This window comes from Etheostoma spectabile, unplaced genomic scaffold, assembly GCF_008692095.1.
Source record: "Etheostoma spectabile isolate EspeVRDwgs_2016 unplaced genomic scaffold, UIUC_Espe_1.0 scaffold00006015, whole genome shotgun sequence".
Classification (NCBI taxonomy): domain Eukaryota; kingdom Metazoa; phylum Chordata; class Actinopteri; order Perciformes; family Percidae; genus Etheostoma; species Etheostoma spectabile.
The window spans coordinates 1-16,608 of record NW_022603318.1 but is presented as its reverse complement, the minus strand read 5'-3'; the positions used below and the strand labels follow the sequence as shown (position 1 = coordinate 16,608).

Here is a 16,608-nt window from a genome sequence, read left to right as displayed (position 1 = left end):
TACCTAGTGCCATTTTCTGCTGGCTGATAAGTAGTTTTACAAAGGTTAAAAAAGTTATTCAGCGAGGGATCCCATGATATGGCACCCCAATAATAGCTATGTTAAACCCAAACAGTGGCCGGCCTATGTAGACTAGGTAAGACAATGTAGATTTAAAGACTAATGTCTCTATCTGACTACATGGGTTATAGACGATGCTGCTAGGTTGAAGGAGTGGGGGGTGCTGCGGCAGGAATCAGGAGAGGGGTGTAACTTATAGGCCTGCTGATAATGTTTGATTATATTATTGTTTATAGCATTAATAAAGTATAAAATAATGTCCCACTTTACCTAACAATGCTGTCCCACAGTAACTAATATATTCAGGAATGTGGGACAATGACACAGATGATATTTTTTGTTTTTACAAACGATTAATTATTTTACACATTTCTGTGTATTCTATTGCTGCAAAGATTAATTGATTAATCAATTAGTTGTCAACTAATTTCAGTCACCATTTCTTTAGAAAAGTACCCCAGCTTTATTGGTTAAATACAGTATGGTTGAACACTGAAGGAATTTAACTGCATGGTTATTATACAGGGATTGTTTACTGTCTTCATCACGTCTGATTTATTTAATGAGTGTGATGTGGTTAGAGAACAGTATAAAAACACACCATCACACTCATAAAAACTTAAATCAAACATATGACGACACTAAACAATCCCTGTCCAATTATTTGTCTTTTATCTCCCCAACGTATCCCAATCTGAAGCTTTTTTTGACCCCAATCTGAATCCTTAATTATACTTATATTTATCTAAATATTGACTAAATATGTATCTGAGTCATTGAAATAACTGCGGTAGATCTAAATTTGCTACACTGGGTTGGACTGGTGGCAAGAGCCAAATATCAGAAGAATTTAGCTCAACTGAAGGTAAATAGAAATTGAAAAGCAGAATCATCTATCAGTAGTAGATCAATAAAACAGTTTTTTTAGCACAAGACTGGTTGATGTCAGTATTGATAATATAACAAAATAAAACTGTGTTTTTAATAATTATAGGGACAACTCAGAGCACAATACAGAGAACAACAAGGAATATGAATGTAATCAGTAACAAGAATAATGATAATAATCGTAATAATAAAAATAATAATGAATAAAAAATGTTTTACAAATATGAAGAGAGGAAACAGACATTACATTGTTATAATCACCAATGGAGGGTCAAGGTGGGGCTACAGTGTGACATACTGGTCAAAGGGCGCAGATATAAGCACGTTGCAAAACTATTTCTCCCAGAAAGAGGCACACGGCGCAGCATAGAATTGGGTTGACATAACATATAGAAAGTTTATGTTTTAATTAGTTAAATTTCTGAATTTTACTTTACATTTTGTAGTCACCATTTTTGATTACATGGATTTGACCTTTTCCAGTTAAGCTTCATACAGATGTACAGGTATTTATTTATTTATTTATTTGCTGGACCTGTGAAATTACAAGGTGATAGCAAAACAGTCATTGCTTAATGTATGTGATTATATTATACATGAAAACAATAATCCTTAAAGCTAACATCAATCTTTAATTTTAGCAAAATTTACACTTTATATAATAACTTTATAAAATAAACACACTTTCACATGTTTGTCTGCAGTAACCAATCTGAGCTCCAAGTTGCTTTGAAACATTTTCTATATGATGTGAATAAGATTTAAATTCTGCTTTCTGTAGGTTATCACACCCAGAAGTTGACTTCCTGTTGAATTAGTCTCTGATGTTTGCTGTAGAGGACTCATCATGGCGACTGAAACAATAGGTGAGTCTTTATTAGTCTGATTAACACTCTTCTCTCTATATAAATATATATTATATAGAAAACAAAAGAGTGTTTAATAAATTTGGTCTGGAAGCCTTGAAGTAAAATCCTTCAATTGGTCAGTCCCACTAAAACATTAAATATGACAACCAGTAAGAACTGTTGCTCAGTAACAGAGCAGACAGACCGTTAGCAGAGGATTCACCCCATCCTGAACCGGTCACTGCTACTTCAAATACTGTGTTTGTTCTCTTGCGTAACAAAGACTTCAAGACAACTGTTCTTGCCATACAGTACATGTGGTGTGTAATTTTAAATTTGTTGGAGGTCGGGGTGGCAGATGGGTCAAAAAACACAGGACTTTCACCCAGGAGGCGTTCAGGTTGGTGTCTAGTATGTGTTGTGTGTATCACTTAAGTTATGTTACAAACATTCTTTTTTTTTTTTTTTTTTTCAAAGTATGTTTATTGCTCAAAACCTCATAAATTATTACAGGCTGTATTGGGAATAAAAAAACATTCTTATTATATCCTTAACCAAGTGGTTTTCTTTAAATTCACAATGTTAAACATGTGTTTCCAGGGTGTGACGCCAATGACAAAGCATCAGTATGTGACTAGTTGGCACTAATTACGATAATGACATTGGTATAAATGATGATAAATTAAATTACCAAAGCTTTGTACTGGATGCTGTATCTGTGAAGTAAGCGTTTGTGTGATTGTTTGTGTGTGAGGTTATTTGATGGCGCCTCGTAATTTTATCAAAATCGCAATATGGACTAGTGCAATATCCAAATCACAGGGGCACAATATTTTTTAAAGACAAAATATGTGTCAACCCATTCTAAAATAAAGTATCGTGGTGCTGCAGAGACATCCCAGCCAGAAAGAATCTTTGCTTGGTACAGATCTTTGCAAAAAATGACACTTCAACGTATATACATGTTTTAATATATTTTTCAATGAACTGAGAATAATGATACAAAAATAATCATTCCCTCCAACATTGTGAATCGTAGCGCAATCACAATATCACTGAAAATAATCACAATTAGATATTTTCCTAATATCGTGCAGGCCTAATTGCTATTCTACTTGGTATTTGTAGTTTGTGCAATTGTCCCCGGCTGTGTAGAGTCCATATATCAGTGTTTCTGCTGGTAACCTTTTGCAGCCTCAGACAAAAGAAAAAAAAATGTCTCTTGTCTCTTGTCACGTCCCAAAAAATGGACGTGACAAGAGATGTGACTCAAAACTGAATTAATATAGTTTATAATAATGCAGAACAATGATAATACAGCCATTTCAAACAACATGTATATATCGTCGACCTGCGCGTGCACATTCATCCCACATTGGACTGTTCATGTGAGTCAGCCGCCACTCTGTGTACTAGTCTGCAGTGGAGTTTATAAACTACACTGAGCACTATAAAATTGTAATAATTGAGTAACTTTGGGCTTCATGATCTAAGTAAGATTTTGTAACTTGTATCTTCGCTTTCTCTGCAAAAAAGTGAACATACAGCCCAGCATCAGGTCTACATAAGTTTACATTTGATTAAATAAATAATTAAACAAATGTTGTGTCCTTCCAATCACAGATGATCTGCCTCCTCGGAAGCGCAGTAGCAGTTATGGGTTTCTGCCACCTGACTGTGAGTCATACTGAACTATGGTGTTCTGCTATTTATGAATATATGCAATTAAAATATATAATAGAGTTTATAGTGATATTATAACTAAAATGAATAAATGCGAGTCTGTGTTTAGTTGTCCTTTCTAATTATTTGGGTTTTTCACAGTGTCTGAGCTGAGGGTTGTTCTGCTGGGGAACAGCTGGTCGGAGAGGAATTCAGTGGGGAACTTTATACTGGGAGAGACTGTGTTCAACAAAGCACCTGAATGTTGTTTGAAAATCGGTGGACCGTTGCAGGAGAAAAAAGTAGTGGTTGTCAACACTCCAGATCTGCTGCACCCCAACATCTCTCAACACGAACTGACAAAACATGTAGAAAACTGTGTGAGATGCTCTGCTCCTGGACCTCATGTGTTCCTGCTGGTTCTACAGCCTGAAGGCTTCACTGAAGAACACAAACTGAGACTCTGCAGATTCCTTCAGCTCTTCAGTGATCAATCATTTGATCATTCATTCTTACTGATATCACCACCCAGAGAGGAGAGTTCAGCTTCCATGGAAACATACATGGAACACCCTCCATTAAAAGACCTGATCAGAAAATGTAGGTACAGGTACCTGAAGAAGAAGAACCTTGATCGTTCAGAGCTGTTAACACGTTTGGGTCAAACTGCAAAGGAGAACAACGGAAAGCATGTGACCTATGAACCATTTGAGGATGCAACATCTACTTTACCAGTTGATCATCAAAGCCAAAAACAGAAGCTTTCTATCATGAAAACTGTTAAAACAGCTGGTAAGTGCAGACACATTTTTGACAAGGAAGACTTTGTTCACACAAACCCTCCTTGATTTAAGGAGTAGTGTGTAGAATTTATGGGAATATAATGGCCGAATGGAATATAATATTCATAACTATGTTTTATTAGTGTATAATCACCTGCAACTTAGATTTGTTATGTTTTCATTTATAAGCTTACAATGAGCCCTGCAGCTCTACATAGGGAGTGGATCTCTTCCACAGAGCCCGTAATGTTGCACCACCATGTTTCTACAGTAGCCCAGAATGGACAAATCAAACACTGGCTCCAGAGAGGTTTTAATGATACCTGACCGCCGTAGGTTGTCTACCTGCTTGAAAAGGGAGAAGAATGTGTTTCCCTTACTGTTAAAATGCGTAGCACCCCTTTCCTGGGTTAGGGTTAGGGATAAGGTTTTGTTCAGGTTTAGGTTGGGGAAACACATATCAACGGGGGAACAGTCTTTGACATAACACCTGATTGGAATTGTGAAGCTCTGTTCAATTCCACCACATTCTGTAGTTTTTGGTCCAGACAGGGTGTGACTGTCCTTGGGTAACCTTTGGATTGGGTCTCTTTTTTTTTTATTCGTTTTGGGTTCTGTTTTTTTAATGTGTCTGTTTCAGATCTGGCCTTTAGTTTTCAAAGACAGTGTGGGAAATAAGAATATTGACAGTATGTCATAACAGGGAAGAGAGGACGGGAATGGATTTAAGGTGGTGGAAATCTGCAACGTCACTGCTAGTTGCCACTAAATCCTACACACCTCTTCATTATTTGACAACATGAAGCTGCGTATTAATGATGTAATCTTTTACAGGGATTACAGCGAAAATCCCTGCACAACTCCCAGAGAAAAACCCTGGGACTCACAGTAAGTAAATGTATCACAATGCTAATCATGTATTTGAAGATAGGTTTTTGGAGGCGTCATTTTCCATGATTAACCCAAACATAGCCCACAAATCTTTGCCATTGAAAAGCAATAAAATACAATAAAAACAGTTAAATAATTTCATGTCAGTATTTCCTATATTTTGCTACATTGCAGTTGATAAAATCATGTTTTTTCTTTTTTTCTGAACATATATAGAAGTAATTTGTGGCTTACAAATACATTCCCATTGACCACTTCAACCTCCACATACACAAAACACTATTTCCTGTATTAACATAATTTCTTATGTAAAACAGATGTTTTGAATACAATATGCAGGTGACTGAGTTGGTATTTTAAATGCACCTTTAAACTCTGGTTGATTGTGAATAATATTAGTGTTAGCTGGTGAATAGAAAGCAGAAAGTATCAACAAGTGTTGTTAACTTCAACTAGTCTGGCATTGCAAGACCTATCTTTACAGTCCTGTGGAGTAAGGTCTGGCAGCTGCTAGTCCACACAACATTTGGTTACTTTCCACCTCTGGTGTAGTGATTACAGCCTCTTAGTGAGTTTATGTCATCTCATCTTTCTCTTTATTGTATTACAGCATCTGCATTCAGGATTGTGCTGCTGGGAAAAAGCGAGGACAAACAGAACAAAATTGGTAACTTCATCATCGGTAACCAAAGTGTTTATAACCAAACCAGACCTGTGTCAACCAGCAAATGTGTGGCCAACAGTGGAGAGTGGAGAGGAAAACCATTAACGGTAGTGAAAACTCCAGACATGTTCAGTCTGTCTGAGAAGAACTTGAGAAGAGAGGTGATAAACTGTATGACTCTTTGTCCTCCTGGACCAAATGCCCTGCTGCTGTTAGTGAAGCCTTCTGAATTCACAGAGGAGAACAGACAAAGTCTTAAGTTCATCCTGAGTTTGTTTGGTCAAGATGCCTTTGAGTACTCAATGATCATTTTGACACATCCGTGGAAAGGAATGACAGTCCCTGTTAATGAACTCCTTAAGGACTGTGGAGGAAGACACTACAGCATGTCTGAAGATAACCATGGATCATTAATGGAGAAGATTGAAGAAACAGCAAATAAAAACAACAAAACCCCACCGCCTGTATCAGAACACATCAAACCAGCTTTGAACCTGGTTCTCTGTGGGAGGAGAGGAGCAGGGAAGACTTCAGCAGCCAACGCCATTTTAGGTCACACAGAGTTTCCTTTAGTGTCAAACTCATCAGAGTGGGTTAAACATCAGGGAGATGTGTATGGACGTTTAGTTTCCCTGGTGGAGCTGCCTGCCTTGTATGGAAAACCTCAGGAGGCAGTGATGGAGGAATCCTTCAGGTGTATCTCCCTCTGTGATCAAGAGGGCGTCCATGCCTTCATTCTGGTCCTACCTGTGGGTCCCCTCACTGATGAAGACAAGGGAGAGTTACAGACCATCCAGAACACATTCAGCTCTGCAGTCAATGACTTCACTATGATCCTGTTCACAGTGGAGTCAGATCCTACAGCTCCAGCTGTTGTTAACTTTCTAGAGGATAAGGACATCCAGGAGTTCTGTGAGAGCTGTAGAGGAAGCTATGTCCTCAACATCAAGGACAAGCAGCAGATCCCAGAGCTGTTGGATGGTGTGGAAAAGATGAGAGACTCTGAGTCCAGATTCTTCACAAAGGACATGTTCACCAAGGCTCAGATGAAGAAGGTTGCGAGACTTACAGCTGAACTGCAGGATGTTAAAAAGAAGAGTGAGGTGGAAGGTGATGATACACATCAGAGCAGAGAATGTCTCAGGATAGTGCTGATTGGGAAGACTGGCAATGGGAAGAGTGCAACTGGAAACACCATTCTGGGCAACGAACATTTTACATCTATGACCTGCCCAATATCTGTCACTAAGTTTTGCGAGAAAGCAACAGGAGAGATTGATGGACAGCCTGTTGCTGTGGTCGACACTCCCGGTTTGTTCGACACAACTCTGTCCAGTGATGTTGTTCAGCAAGAGCTTCTGAAATGCATCAGCATGTTGTCTCCTGGACCTCATGTGTTCTTACTGGTGCTGCAGATTGGTCGCTTTACTGAAGAGGAAAAGAACTCTGTGGAACTGATCAAGAAATATTTTGGTAAGAAGTCAGGAGACTTTATCATCATTATATTCACCAGAGGAGATGATCTCAACCAGTCAATTGAGAGTTATATAGAATACTCTGACTATTTGAAAAACCTGGTACGTGACTGTGGAGGAAGATACCAGGTCTTCAATAATAAGGTTAAGAATGATTTCACACAAGTCAGAGAGCTGCTGAAGAAGTCCAACAAAATGCTGGAGAAAAATGGCGGCAACTGCTACACCTCAGAGATGTTCCAAGAGGCCGAGAAAGCCATACAGAAGGAAGTAGACAGGATCCTGAAGGAGAAAGAAGAAGAAATGCAGAGACAGATAGAGGAGCTTCAAATGAAACATAAGGAGGAAATGGAATCAGTGCAGCGAAGAATGGAACAAGAGAAAGCAGATATTGAACAAAAGAGAACCAAACAACTTGAAGAAATGGAGGAAAACATCGACAAGGAGCGCAAGGAGAGAAAGAAAGAACAGGAAATGAGAGAAGAAGAAGACAGGAAGAAGAGAAGGCAGGAAGAACTTCAGCGGCAGGAGTGGGAGCAAACACTTGGAGCTCTTAAGTCAGAATCAGAAGAGAAGTTGGAGCAGAGTAAAGAAGAGATGAGAAGGAAACGAGAGGCCTGGGAAAAGGAAAGAGACGAATGGTGGGACAAACGAAATCAAGAAAATGAACAGAAACGACATGAGGAGCAAACAAAGCTTAAAAGACTCCAAGAAGAATATGAGCAGGAAAGAGAAAAATATGAAAAGAAAAGAAAAGAAGAAGATAGAAACAGAAGAGAACAGGAGGAAAAGGAGAGAAAAGAATTGGAGGAAAACTATAAGAAACAACTGGAGGACATGAAGAAGAAATATGAAGAGGAGGCCAGAAAACAGGCTGAAGAGTTCAATGAGTTCAGACAGAAATACACCAAGGACTTCACAGCGTTGGTGGAGAAGCACATGGAGGAAATACAGGACATGAAGCAAAGACATGAGAGACAAATACAAGAGTCAGCAGAGAGCCATGGCCAAAAGTACAATCTGTTAAAAGACCTCTCAAGTTACAAAGAAGAAACACTGAAAGAAGAAGTAAAGGAGTTGAAGAGAACACATGAAGAAGAAATGGAAGACAAACAAAACCAAGCAAGGCTTTTAAAAGAAGAAATAGAGACCTTGAGGAAACGGCATGAAGAGGAAATTAAAGAGTTGGAAGAAAAATACCAAAACAACTGTATCATCCTTTGATCGCCCTACAGACTCTTCATCAATCAATCAATCAAGTTTATTTGTATAGCCCTTTACAACAGCCGGAAGGTACCCAAAGTGCTTTACAACAAAGCCATAAAACAATACATAACCCATACAGAACATACAGATACAATTAAAAGTGCTGTAGTGGTGCAGCGCTGCAGGACATTAAAAGCCTTCCAGAAATGCATAGAAAGGAGCAGACAGAAGGAGGACACCTAAGAGACAGTATCGCCCTAGTCAGAATGAAATGCTAATTTAAAAAAGTGGGTCTTTAGCTTCGTTTTAAAAAGGCTGAGGTCAGTAGTGGTGCGGATGTCAGGGGGTAGCTTGTTCCACAGTCTGGGAGCAGCGATGGCAAAAGAACGATCGCCCCACTGTTTAAGTCTTGACCTCGGGACCTCTAACAGAAGCTGACCCGAGGAGCACAAGGCTCTGCCGCAATTGCGAACAGTTAAAATCTCAGTCAAGTAAGAGGGGGCCAAGCCATAAATGGCGTTAAAAACAAACAGCAGGAGTTTAAAATCAATTCTAAAACGGACTGGAAGCCAGTGGAGTGACGACAGCACAGGGGTAATGTGTTCACGTCTGGACGTGCTTGTTAAAAATCGGGCAGCAGCGTTCTGCACGAGTTGGAGACGAGAAATTGATGACTGACTAAGGCCAACGTAAAAGGCATTGCAGTAGTCCAGTCTTGAACTGATGAAAGCATGGATTGCCTTCTCAAGATCCTGCCATTTTAATGTTAAATATTTTTTGAGCATCTTTTAACTACAGTCTTTTAACACTGTCAGTTTAAAGAATACTTTGCTTTTCCCATATTACATCAACTGTAAGTAATTAACATACAAAAGTACACGCATATATTTTAGTTTGACTTTTTTGCTGGATCATGGAGGTGGTGCCACCAGGAGCCTGAGTGACTGATAAGTGTCACTCAGACAGACATCGCTGTGAAGTGTCCTTGTGTTCAATGAGCTACAGCCTGACTACTGTTTGTCCCTGCAGGTTGAAAACACATCATATGGATATATAACAGTATATGACTTCTCATACTCATTATTTTTACACTAATTTTAGAATCATATTTTTGTTAAATTGATCATATCATTATTTCAGTTTTCTTCCTTTTACACTGCATCTTAAAACTTTTTTTTGTTTTTCAATATTGTTTATTTGCAATGTAACATACATTTTTATCTGTATTAACACACACACACAAACACACACATACACATATTATTACTGTAAAGTTTCAGTATGTGTCCCACCTATAACCTTCCTGATTAAATATATTAAATGGAATCCCCGACTCCCGTGTCCTGACTGACACCTCACAGAAACACACACAGTCACATAGATTAGATAGAAAGATTGGTAAATCATCTGAATCAAAGCACATGATCTTTCTCAACAGATGGAGTGGGCCCAGCTGTCATGTAGATTTCACAAATCACTCAGCATACATAATGTTCAATTATCAAAATGACGGCATTTCAATGTATCTTTTCTAAATACTACCAACAGATAACCCAAATAAACATGAATACACACTTTACAAGACTATGATTTTTATAAAGACGTAGGTCCAGGATTAAATAAATTATAAAGCACCAACAGGTCTTCATTCATAAATAAAATCTAAGGTTTGTACATGATAAAAAGTAGGGGTGTAACATAATCCACCATTTGATACCTACCTCGATTTTTGGCCATGGAAAACAATATATAAGCGTTAAATAGCATTCTTAATCTCAATTTTCAAAAAAAATGGAAACATTCAATATTGCTTCATTGGCCATAATTCTTACTGTAAGAATTAGATGTTTGGTAAAGATAGCTGACTATTGTTTCAGCCATTTAGTAAACTACTCCCTAAGCCAAACTGCAAGTACTCAGCAGTTTCAAAACTAGTTTGTGTTTATCTGATGGAATTTCTTCCGGCCATACCACCTTGGAAACGCCTGATCTCTTCCTGATTCCGAAGCCATTCTGGGCCGGGCCGGGTCAGTACCTGGATCGGAGACCGCCTGGAAACACCCGGTCTATTCCGGTCTTTCATCAGCAGAGGGCAATGTCGATTTAAAATCGATTATGTGACAAACTGACTGTTTTGGTCTAACGATAACATTACGTCACATCCGTTGACATATCCTCGACTCCTAAACATTATGGATTAGCATTGAGCTAACAGAAAAGCCCATCCACATGAACGGGGTGTCGGGACAGTAGGCTACTTCAGGACGAGCTAAAATGCGGAAGAGGGACCAAATGAAGTGACAGCCCCGAACATCCCGACCCGGTCAGTAAGTCCTCGGTGTTAGCACGCTTTTTGAATTGGCACGCTTGAATGTGTCATTACGTCAAGAGCCTCTTTATAACAGTCTTCCTTAAAGAGTAGCTCCCATGTGCTTCATTCAAACAGCAAGGACAGTAAGGACTGGGCAGCTCGATATAGAAGATGGCAACAAAAAGCCGATATTTGCTGCAGAGAGTGTTCAGTGGACTCAGATCTCGCGCTGTTTGGGACCAGAGCTCAGCCTCGACCTCGAGTCAAGGACGCCTGCTGTGGAAACCTCAGCTCAGACAGCTGAGCTGCTCACACACACGCTGCAGGGCTCATCCTCCGAGCACAGGTACTGTGGAAGTGATAGTTTGTTACTGACTGTAGCTGATTGGACAGGGACTCCCATTAGGGTCCATGTAGTCCCGCTTTGCCAGACCTTCCTTTACAACGCAGTGGAGGGTCCATGTGCACACTATATCACCAGTGGTATTTAGTTAGTTAGCCCAAAAACTCATAGGAAAGATTATAAGATATTTAAGGCCTTTTTTAGTTCTTCACACTATTCACAAATGATACCTATACAATATCAAAACACAATATTCTACCCCACCCTCACCTCCCTCAACCAACACAAATACAGAACAAGAAATACCACCAATAAGCAAAACAGAACAAAAACACGTTTGGTTGGAATATGTAGACTGTGCAATGCCCAAAAACTCATCTGTGTTTTAGCCTTACAAAAATAGTCCAAGTATATACAAAATACAAAGGTCTTAGTTCACAGTAGAGATGCAAAGATGAATCAGTTTAAAGTTAGTTGTCAACTATTAAATGAATCATCCTATGATCACAACTATTCCAGTTATCCATAATCTTCATTTGGTTTATTTCCCAGGTCCCAGCAGTCTGTCCTTCAGGAGTCACACCTGTGGAGAACTGAGATCCCATCATGTGGGAGAGAAGGTCTCTCTGTGTGGCTGGGTCCAGTACCTCAGGTAGGATTCTGTCTCTGCTGTTTACACACTGACATGGAACTACATGTACAATGATCAGAAGAAGTGTTTAAAGGTATGTTAGACATTGGCTAGAGAGGTTGGGTTTAAAAATCTTCACTTGAATGATCTTACATTCATTCATAAAAACCTGAGACCAATCTTTGAAGACACTCTTAATTTTAAAGCTAGACTGAATATGTTGGTATAATATGAATCTAATGGTCAAAGGAAGTCATGTCGTGCTAAATAACGCTCCAAAGTAGTACATAATTTGGCAAGGGGAAAAACATGCATGGCCATTTTGACAGATGTATGGCTTTAGGTTTACCATCTCGTTGTCACACCCTCTGCACTAAAGAAGACACTTGTACAACTCTGGCCTCTCAATTCCTAACATCAACACTCATATTTTTAATAATGCACCATGTTAGATGGTTCCTTATAAAATTGACAGTTTTAGTTCTCTGAGGATCTTTCATATCCCTGCCAAATTGCTGTTACAACTAAAATATCACTAATCAAATCAATATTTGAATAAACTGAATTGATACCTTGTGAATCCAAATCTGATTTGATTTGGTGGCGATACTCAGCCCTAGTCTTCAAACACAGCTGGCTCCACGTAGAAATGAGAAGTTATAGTCAGTCTGTGTTTTCTCACTGCTGTTTAGGACACATTTTGTATGTCACTATTACATTTTAACTCTACACTTCCTGTGAGCGCTTTTGATTTCCCTCTCCATCCCTAACTGCACAGTTCTAGATATGACAAAGCGAAAATGTGTACATACATTTATATTACAACTTGATAGTTGGTTTTTTGAAGCAGGACTCCAGCACTACCCAGAGTTGTTTTTTTTGCTCTCTTTGCTCTCACTTAAAGTAACCGTTCTGCCTCCAACAGGCAAGACCTGTTTGTCATCATGCGAGATTTCAGCGGCTTGACACAAGTTCTGATCCCTCAGGAAGAAGTAAGGATGGAAACAATTCAACTACCAGTATACAGTGTATGTTATTACTAACACAGCAGATAACACAGATGTCAAGAATAATACAAACATATTAATAATAATGGATTCCAGCACATAGAAGAGGAATTTACTAAAGTAAAGGTAGTGAAGGGCATCTTATTGTCTGGATTAATGGGAAACTCAACAACTGTGTTTTAATTGAAAATTTTCTGTGTTTTAAGTCTGCGAGTAATTTGAAAGCGGCGCTGTGCGATCTCACAACCGAGTCTGTCGTCAAGGTTACAGGAACAGTCAGACGACGACCAGCGGGGCAGGAGAAACAAGGTTTGTGTATGTTTACGTGTAACAGCTTGTAACAAACTTTTCAGCAAACCTCTTCAATGATATCAAGAGTTTCATCACTGAATTGCTGAAATAATATTTAAAGTTTCAAATAACCGTCCGCAGCAACCTAAAGCAGAATTGTCAGGGTTTTTGAGAGACTTTCTCTGAACTTTGGTGGTTAGCAAAGCAAATATTTGAAGTAGCCATTTGTATATCTTCTCTTTCTGCTGCCCGTACTGACAGAACATGCCAACGGGAGAAATAGAAAATCCTGGCTGAGAGCCTGGAGGTTTTCAACGTGTGCCAGAAGTTGCCTTTTGAAATTAAAGACTTTGTCAAAGTAAGTAACTACTTATATATCTTCAAGCAAGTATATCATTTTTGTAGTTATTAATGTGAATAATTGTTTTTTTTGTGTGGAATTTATAGAATCCGAGTCTTTTGCGGATGCAGTACCGCTACCTGGACCTGAGGTCCTCTGTGCTGCAGAAGACCTGAGACTGAGATCTCAGCTGGTGATGAAGATGAGAGAATACCTCTGTAATGTGCACCGTGAGGAGAGCCAGATTCATTTCTCTGACTGGAGATTTAAACCTTGGGTTGTCTTCCCGTCAACCTTGCAACTTGGCTTTTTTTGTGTAAATTTAAACTTTTTCAATGTTTTGGGTAGTATTTTTGACACTTTTGTCACATTTTTGTGATGTTTTTACATTATAGTCAGTTTTTCAAAGTTTCGAAATCAATTTTTTCTTTTCAAATGCTATAAAATTGCTAAAACCACCAAATTCAATGAAAGTACTGATCTGATCATTTAACTTACTTGTGAAGAGCGCTGTACGGAACCATACACATTTTTTTATTTTGACAATTTGGTTAAACTAAACCCAAATGTTGTCATATAGAAACCTTTTGAAAACGGGTCAGATTTGACCCGATGACCACGGAGGGTTAAGATAGGAAACACTTTGACAGGTTGCCCATCCATCACCGAACCATCACGCACACACTGACCAACACATACACACTTCCAAGCACACTGTCCCTGTCGAGTGTTATTGGGACCTGCCTGTCGTCAGACTTTAGTGTGACTTAGTTAAAAAAAGGGAGAAACCATAACAACACTATACTAAGAGTACAGAATGGTAGAATCATTAAAGCATGAGCATGACTTCACTCAATCTTCTACTGTAACAGTTTGTTTGTTTTTCTCATTCGTAGTTTTTTTGGATGTGGAAACTCCGACCTTGTTTAAAGAACACCAGGGGTAAGAGATCACTTTTTACTATGTAAGATTTCAGCTCACCAGAAATCAATGTCACTTTAACAGTTCTCAGCCATAGAAGAAGAATTTGTCTCTGAGTTGCTGGATTGTCAATTTGAGAAAAGATAACTTCTATGAACTTTAGGGAAATGGTATAGTCTTTGCTTCGCTCAGACATATCCCCAGATTTTCATTCTTTTGTGTTTCAGGGAGCCAAAGAGTTTGTGGTTCGTCCAGAGAGCCGGGCCGATTCTACTCTCTGCCCCAGAGTCCACAGCAGTTTAAACAGCTCCTAATGGGGGCTGGCATAGACAGGTGGGTGCAGGCCCGAGCAGAGGAAAACTACATGACTAATAATAAAAGTGGAGTATAAATTCCAATGTTTCCCACCCGTAGTGGAGTACAGTAGGAGTATAAGTGTCATGAAATGGAAATACGCAATAAGTAAATTATACCTGTTGTGTTACCTGAGAGTAATGTACAGTACATGGTCACTAACCCAGAGCTAACTAACATGATGCGTAATGGTATTTGCCTTTGTTCATCGCCGTCAATGTGGCAGGTACTTCCAGATGGCCCGGTGCTACCGAGATGAAGGCTCCAAACCTGACCGGCAGCCTGAGTTTACCCGGTAACATGGAGGGTGGAACGGAAAGGACACAATGCACTCACACACAGCTGATCGTTTAATGTTGTTAGTGGTTGGTATTGGAGCTGACATATTCAAGTCTGGTCTAGGCCTCTTTTCCGATCAGTGAAATTGGTAAACATTTGTTCCCACATACTGGGAGTCCACCTGGTGAAAACCGGAGTCATAACTGCTAGACCAAATTAAAATATATTAAGGAACTTAGTCTCTCTCGTCTTTTTGTCTCTTTGCACTAACATACTGTAGGTCATTTTATCAATACAATTTTATTCGCCAGTATTAATTTCCAAAACAATGGTTTCTTGTTCCTTTGGTCTAGGTGCTGCTGGGTGTTGACTTGGACCTTAGTTGGTTATCAGTCCTGGTCTGTGTTCTCTGACAGGTTGTCCTCTCATTGTCTCTCCCAGGTAGACTAGAAATGTTCTTTTGTGGACCAGGCCGGTATCATGTCCCTGGTGGAGGGATTGTTACAGTACTCCTGGCCTGCGGAGAACGGCCCCATTAAGGTTCCTTTCCAAACCATGACCCATGAAGAGGCCATGAGGGACTACGGTGTGGACAAGCCTGACACCAGATTCAGTATGAAGGTGGGTGATTAAAGGAACATGAAAGTGAGACAAGCCCAAATATAGCTGGCTAACCCACTAATCTTATTTAATGATAGAGGCCTTATTGGTTTTATAATGCCATATGTTCTACTTGTTTTAACCCTTGAATTTGGGACAAATTGACAATTGATTGTTCAGGAGGGGGTGAATATGTCTTTGGGACCTGTGGTCTGTATTGCTGTATCTCTGTCTGAATCCCTGTCTTTCTTCTTATCTGTCTGTCTGTCTGTCCAGCTGCTCGACCTCAGTCAGGTTTTCTTATCCACGGAAATTGAGTTCCTCAGATCAGCTCTCAGCCAACCAGGAGGCTCCGTTCAGGCCATCTGTGTCCCCAGTGGAGCGGTAAGAAATCCATCAGAACATACTGTACATACACATTGGGAAGTACAATGCAGTATTAATGATACAAAAAGCTCCTAAATGTCAAACAGAACTACGTTTGTAAGTAACAGGTTTGCTGATATTTGTTGACCCCTTCACAGCGATCTGAAACGATTTTCTCTGTCTTGTGTTTGACTACAGAAACTAATGTCTGGCAAAGATTTGGAAGAACTGAAACAAACCGCTAAGACTCAGTTCAACCAGGTAGGTTTGTTTTTCCACTTTTTCTCTTACCTTACTATTTTATGTGAAGTCACCCTTTCATGTTATGTCAGGTGCAGTGTTATTGTGTCCAATATTTCCTCACTGTGTCTTTTATTTTATTCAGTGTGTATGTTTTGTCCCAAGGAGCTCAGCGTGCTGCGGGTCAAAGCAGACGGGACATTGAAGTCTCCTCTAAGAAGATGCTGTCTGTCTCAGTCACCGATGACTGCTGCAGAGGACTGGAGCCAGACCAGGAGACCTGCTGCTGATGGCAGCTGGTTCCCTCCACACCTGGTGGTAGGATTGGTAATTTTTAATAAGATTGATGAAGGAAACAATATAACTGAATACATGTGCATATAATGTATATTAATTCCTCTTCTGTTGTCTCTCCATCCAACCTTTCTTCTCTCCTTTGTCTCACTACA

General features: G+C 39.5%; 1 protein-coding gene and 1 pseudogene across 3 annotated transcripts; both read left to right on the top strand.

The window, feature by feature from the left end:
• Positions 1–1,647: 1,647 nt before the first annotated feature.
• On the top strand, positions 1,648–9,343 carry LOC116677828 (GTPase IMAP family member 8). Of its 3 annotated transcripts, none has more exons than XM_032508069.1 (6): positions 1,648–1,814; positions 3,420–3,473; positions 3,621–4,250; positions 5,075–5,128; positions 5,742–6,239; positions 6,270–9,343. In XM_032508069.1, exons 1-6 carry the CDS (start codon positions 1,796–1,798, stop codon positions 8,492–8,494), a joined length of 3,480 nt encoding a protein of 1,159 aa, XP_032363960.1. In that variant the 5' UTR covers positions 1,648–1,795; the 3' UTR covers positions 8,495–9,343. The 3 variants fall into 3 exon arrangements, with proteins under 3 accessions (XP_032363960.1, XP_032363961.1, XP_032363959.1); XM_032508070.1 differs by having other exon boundaries at positions 1,649–1,814; positions 5,742–8,338; positions 8,409–8,501; XM_032508068.1 differs by having other exon boundaries at positions 1,649–1,814; positions 5,742–9,343.
• Positions 9,344–10,444: 1,101 nt separating this feature from the next.
• LOC116677827 (aspartate--tRNA ligase, mitochondrial-like) lies at positions 10,445–16,477 on the top strand (annotated as a pseudogene).
• The last annotated feature ends 131 nt before the right edge of the window (positions 16,478–16,608 follow it).

Coding starts and splice junctions, on each gene's coding strand:
- LOC116677828 (XM_032508068.1), top strand. Junction 4,251..5,074: donor GAAAACTGTTAAAACAGCTG/GTAAGTGCAGAC, acceptor AATCTTTTACAG/GGATTACAGCGAAAATCCCT. Junction 5,129..5,741: donor GAAAAACCCTGGGACTCACA/GTAAGTAAATGT, acceptor ATTGTATTACAG/CATCTGCATTCAGGATTGTG.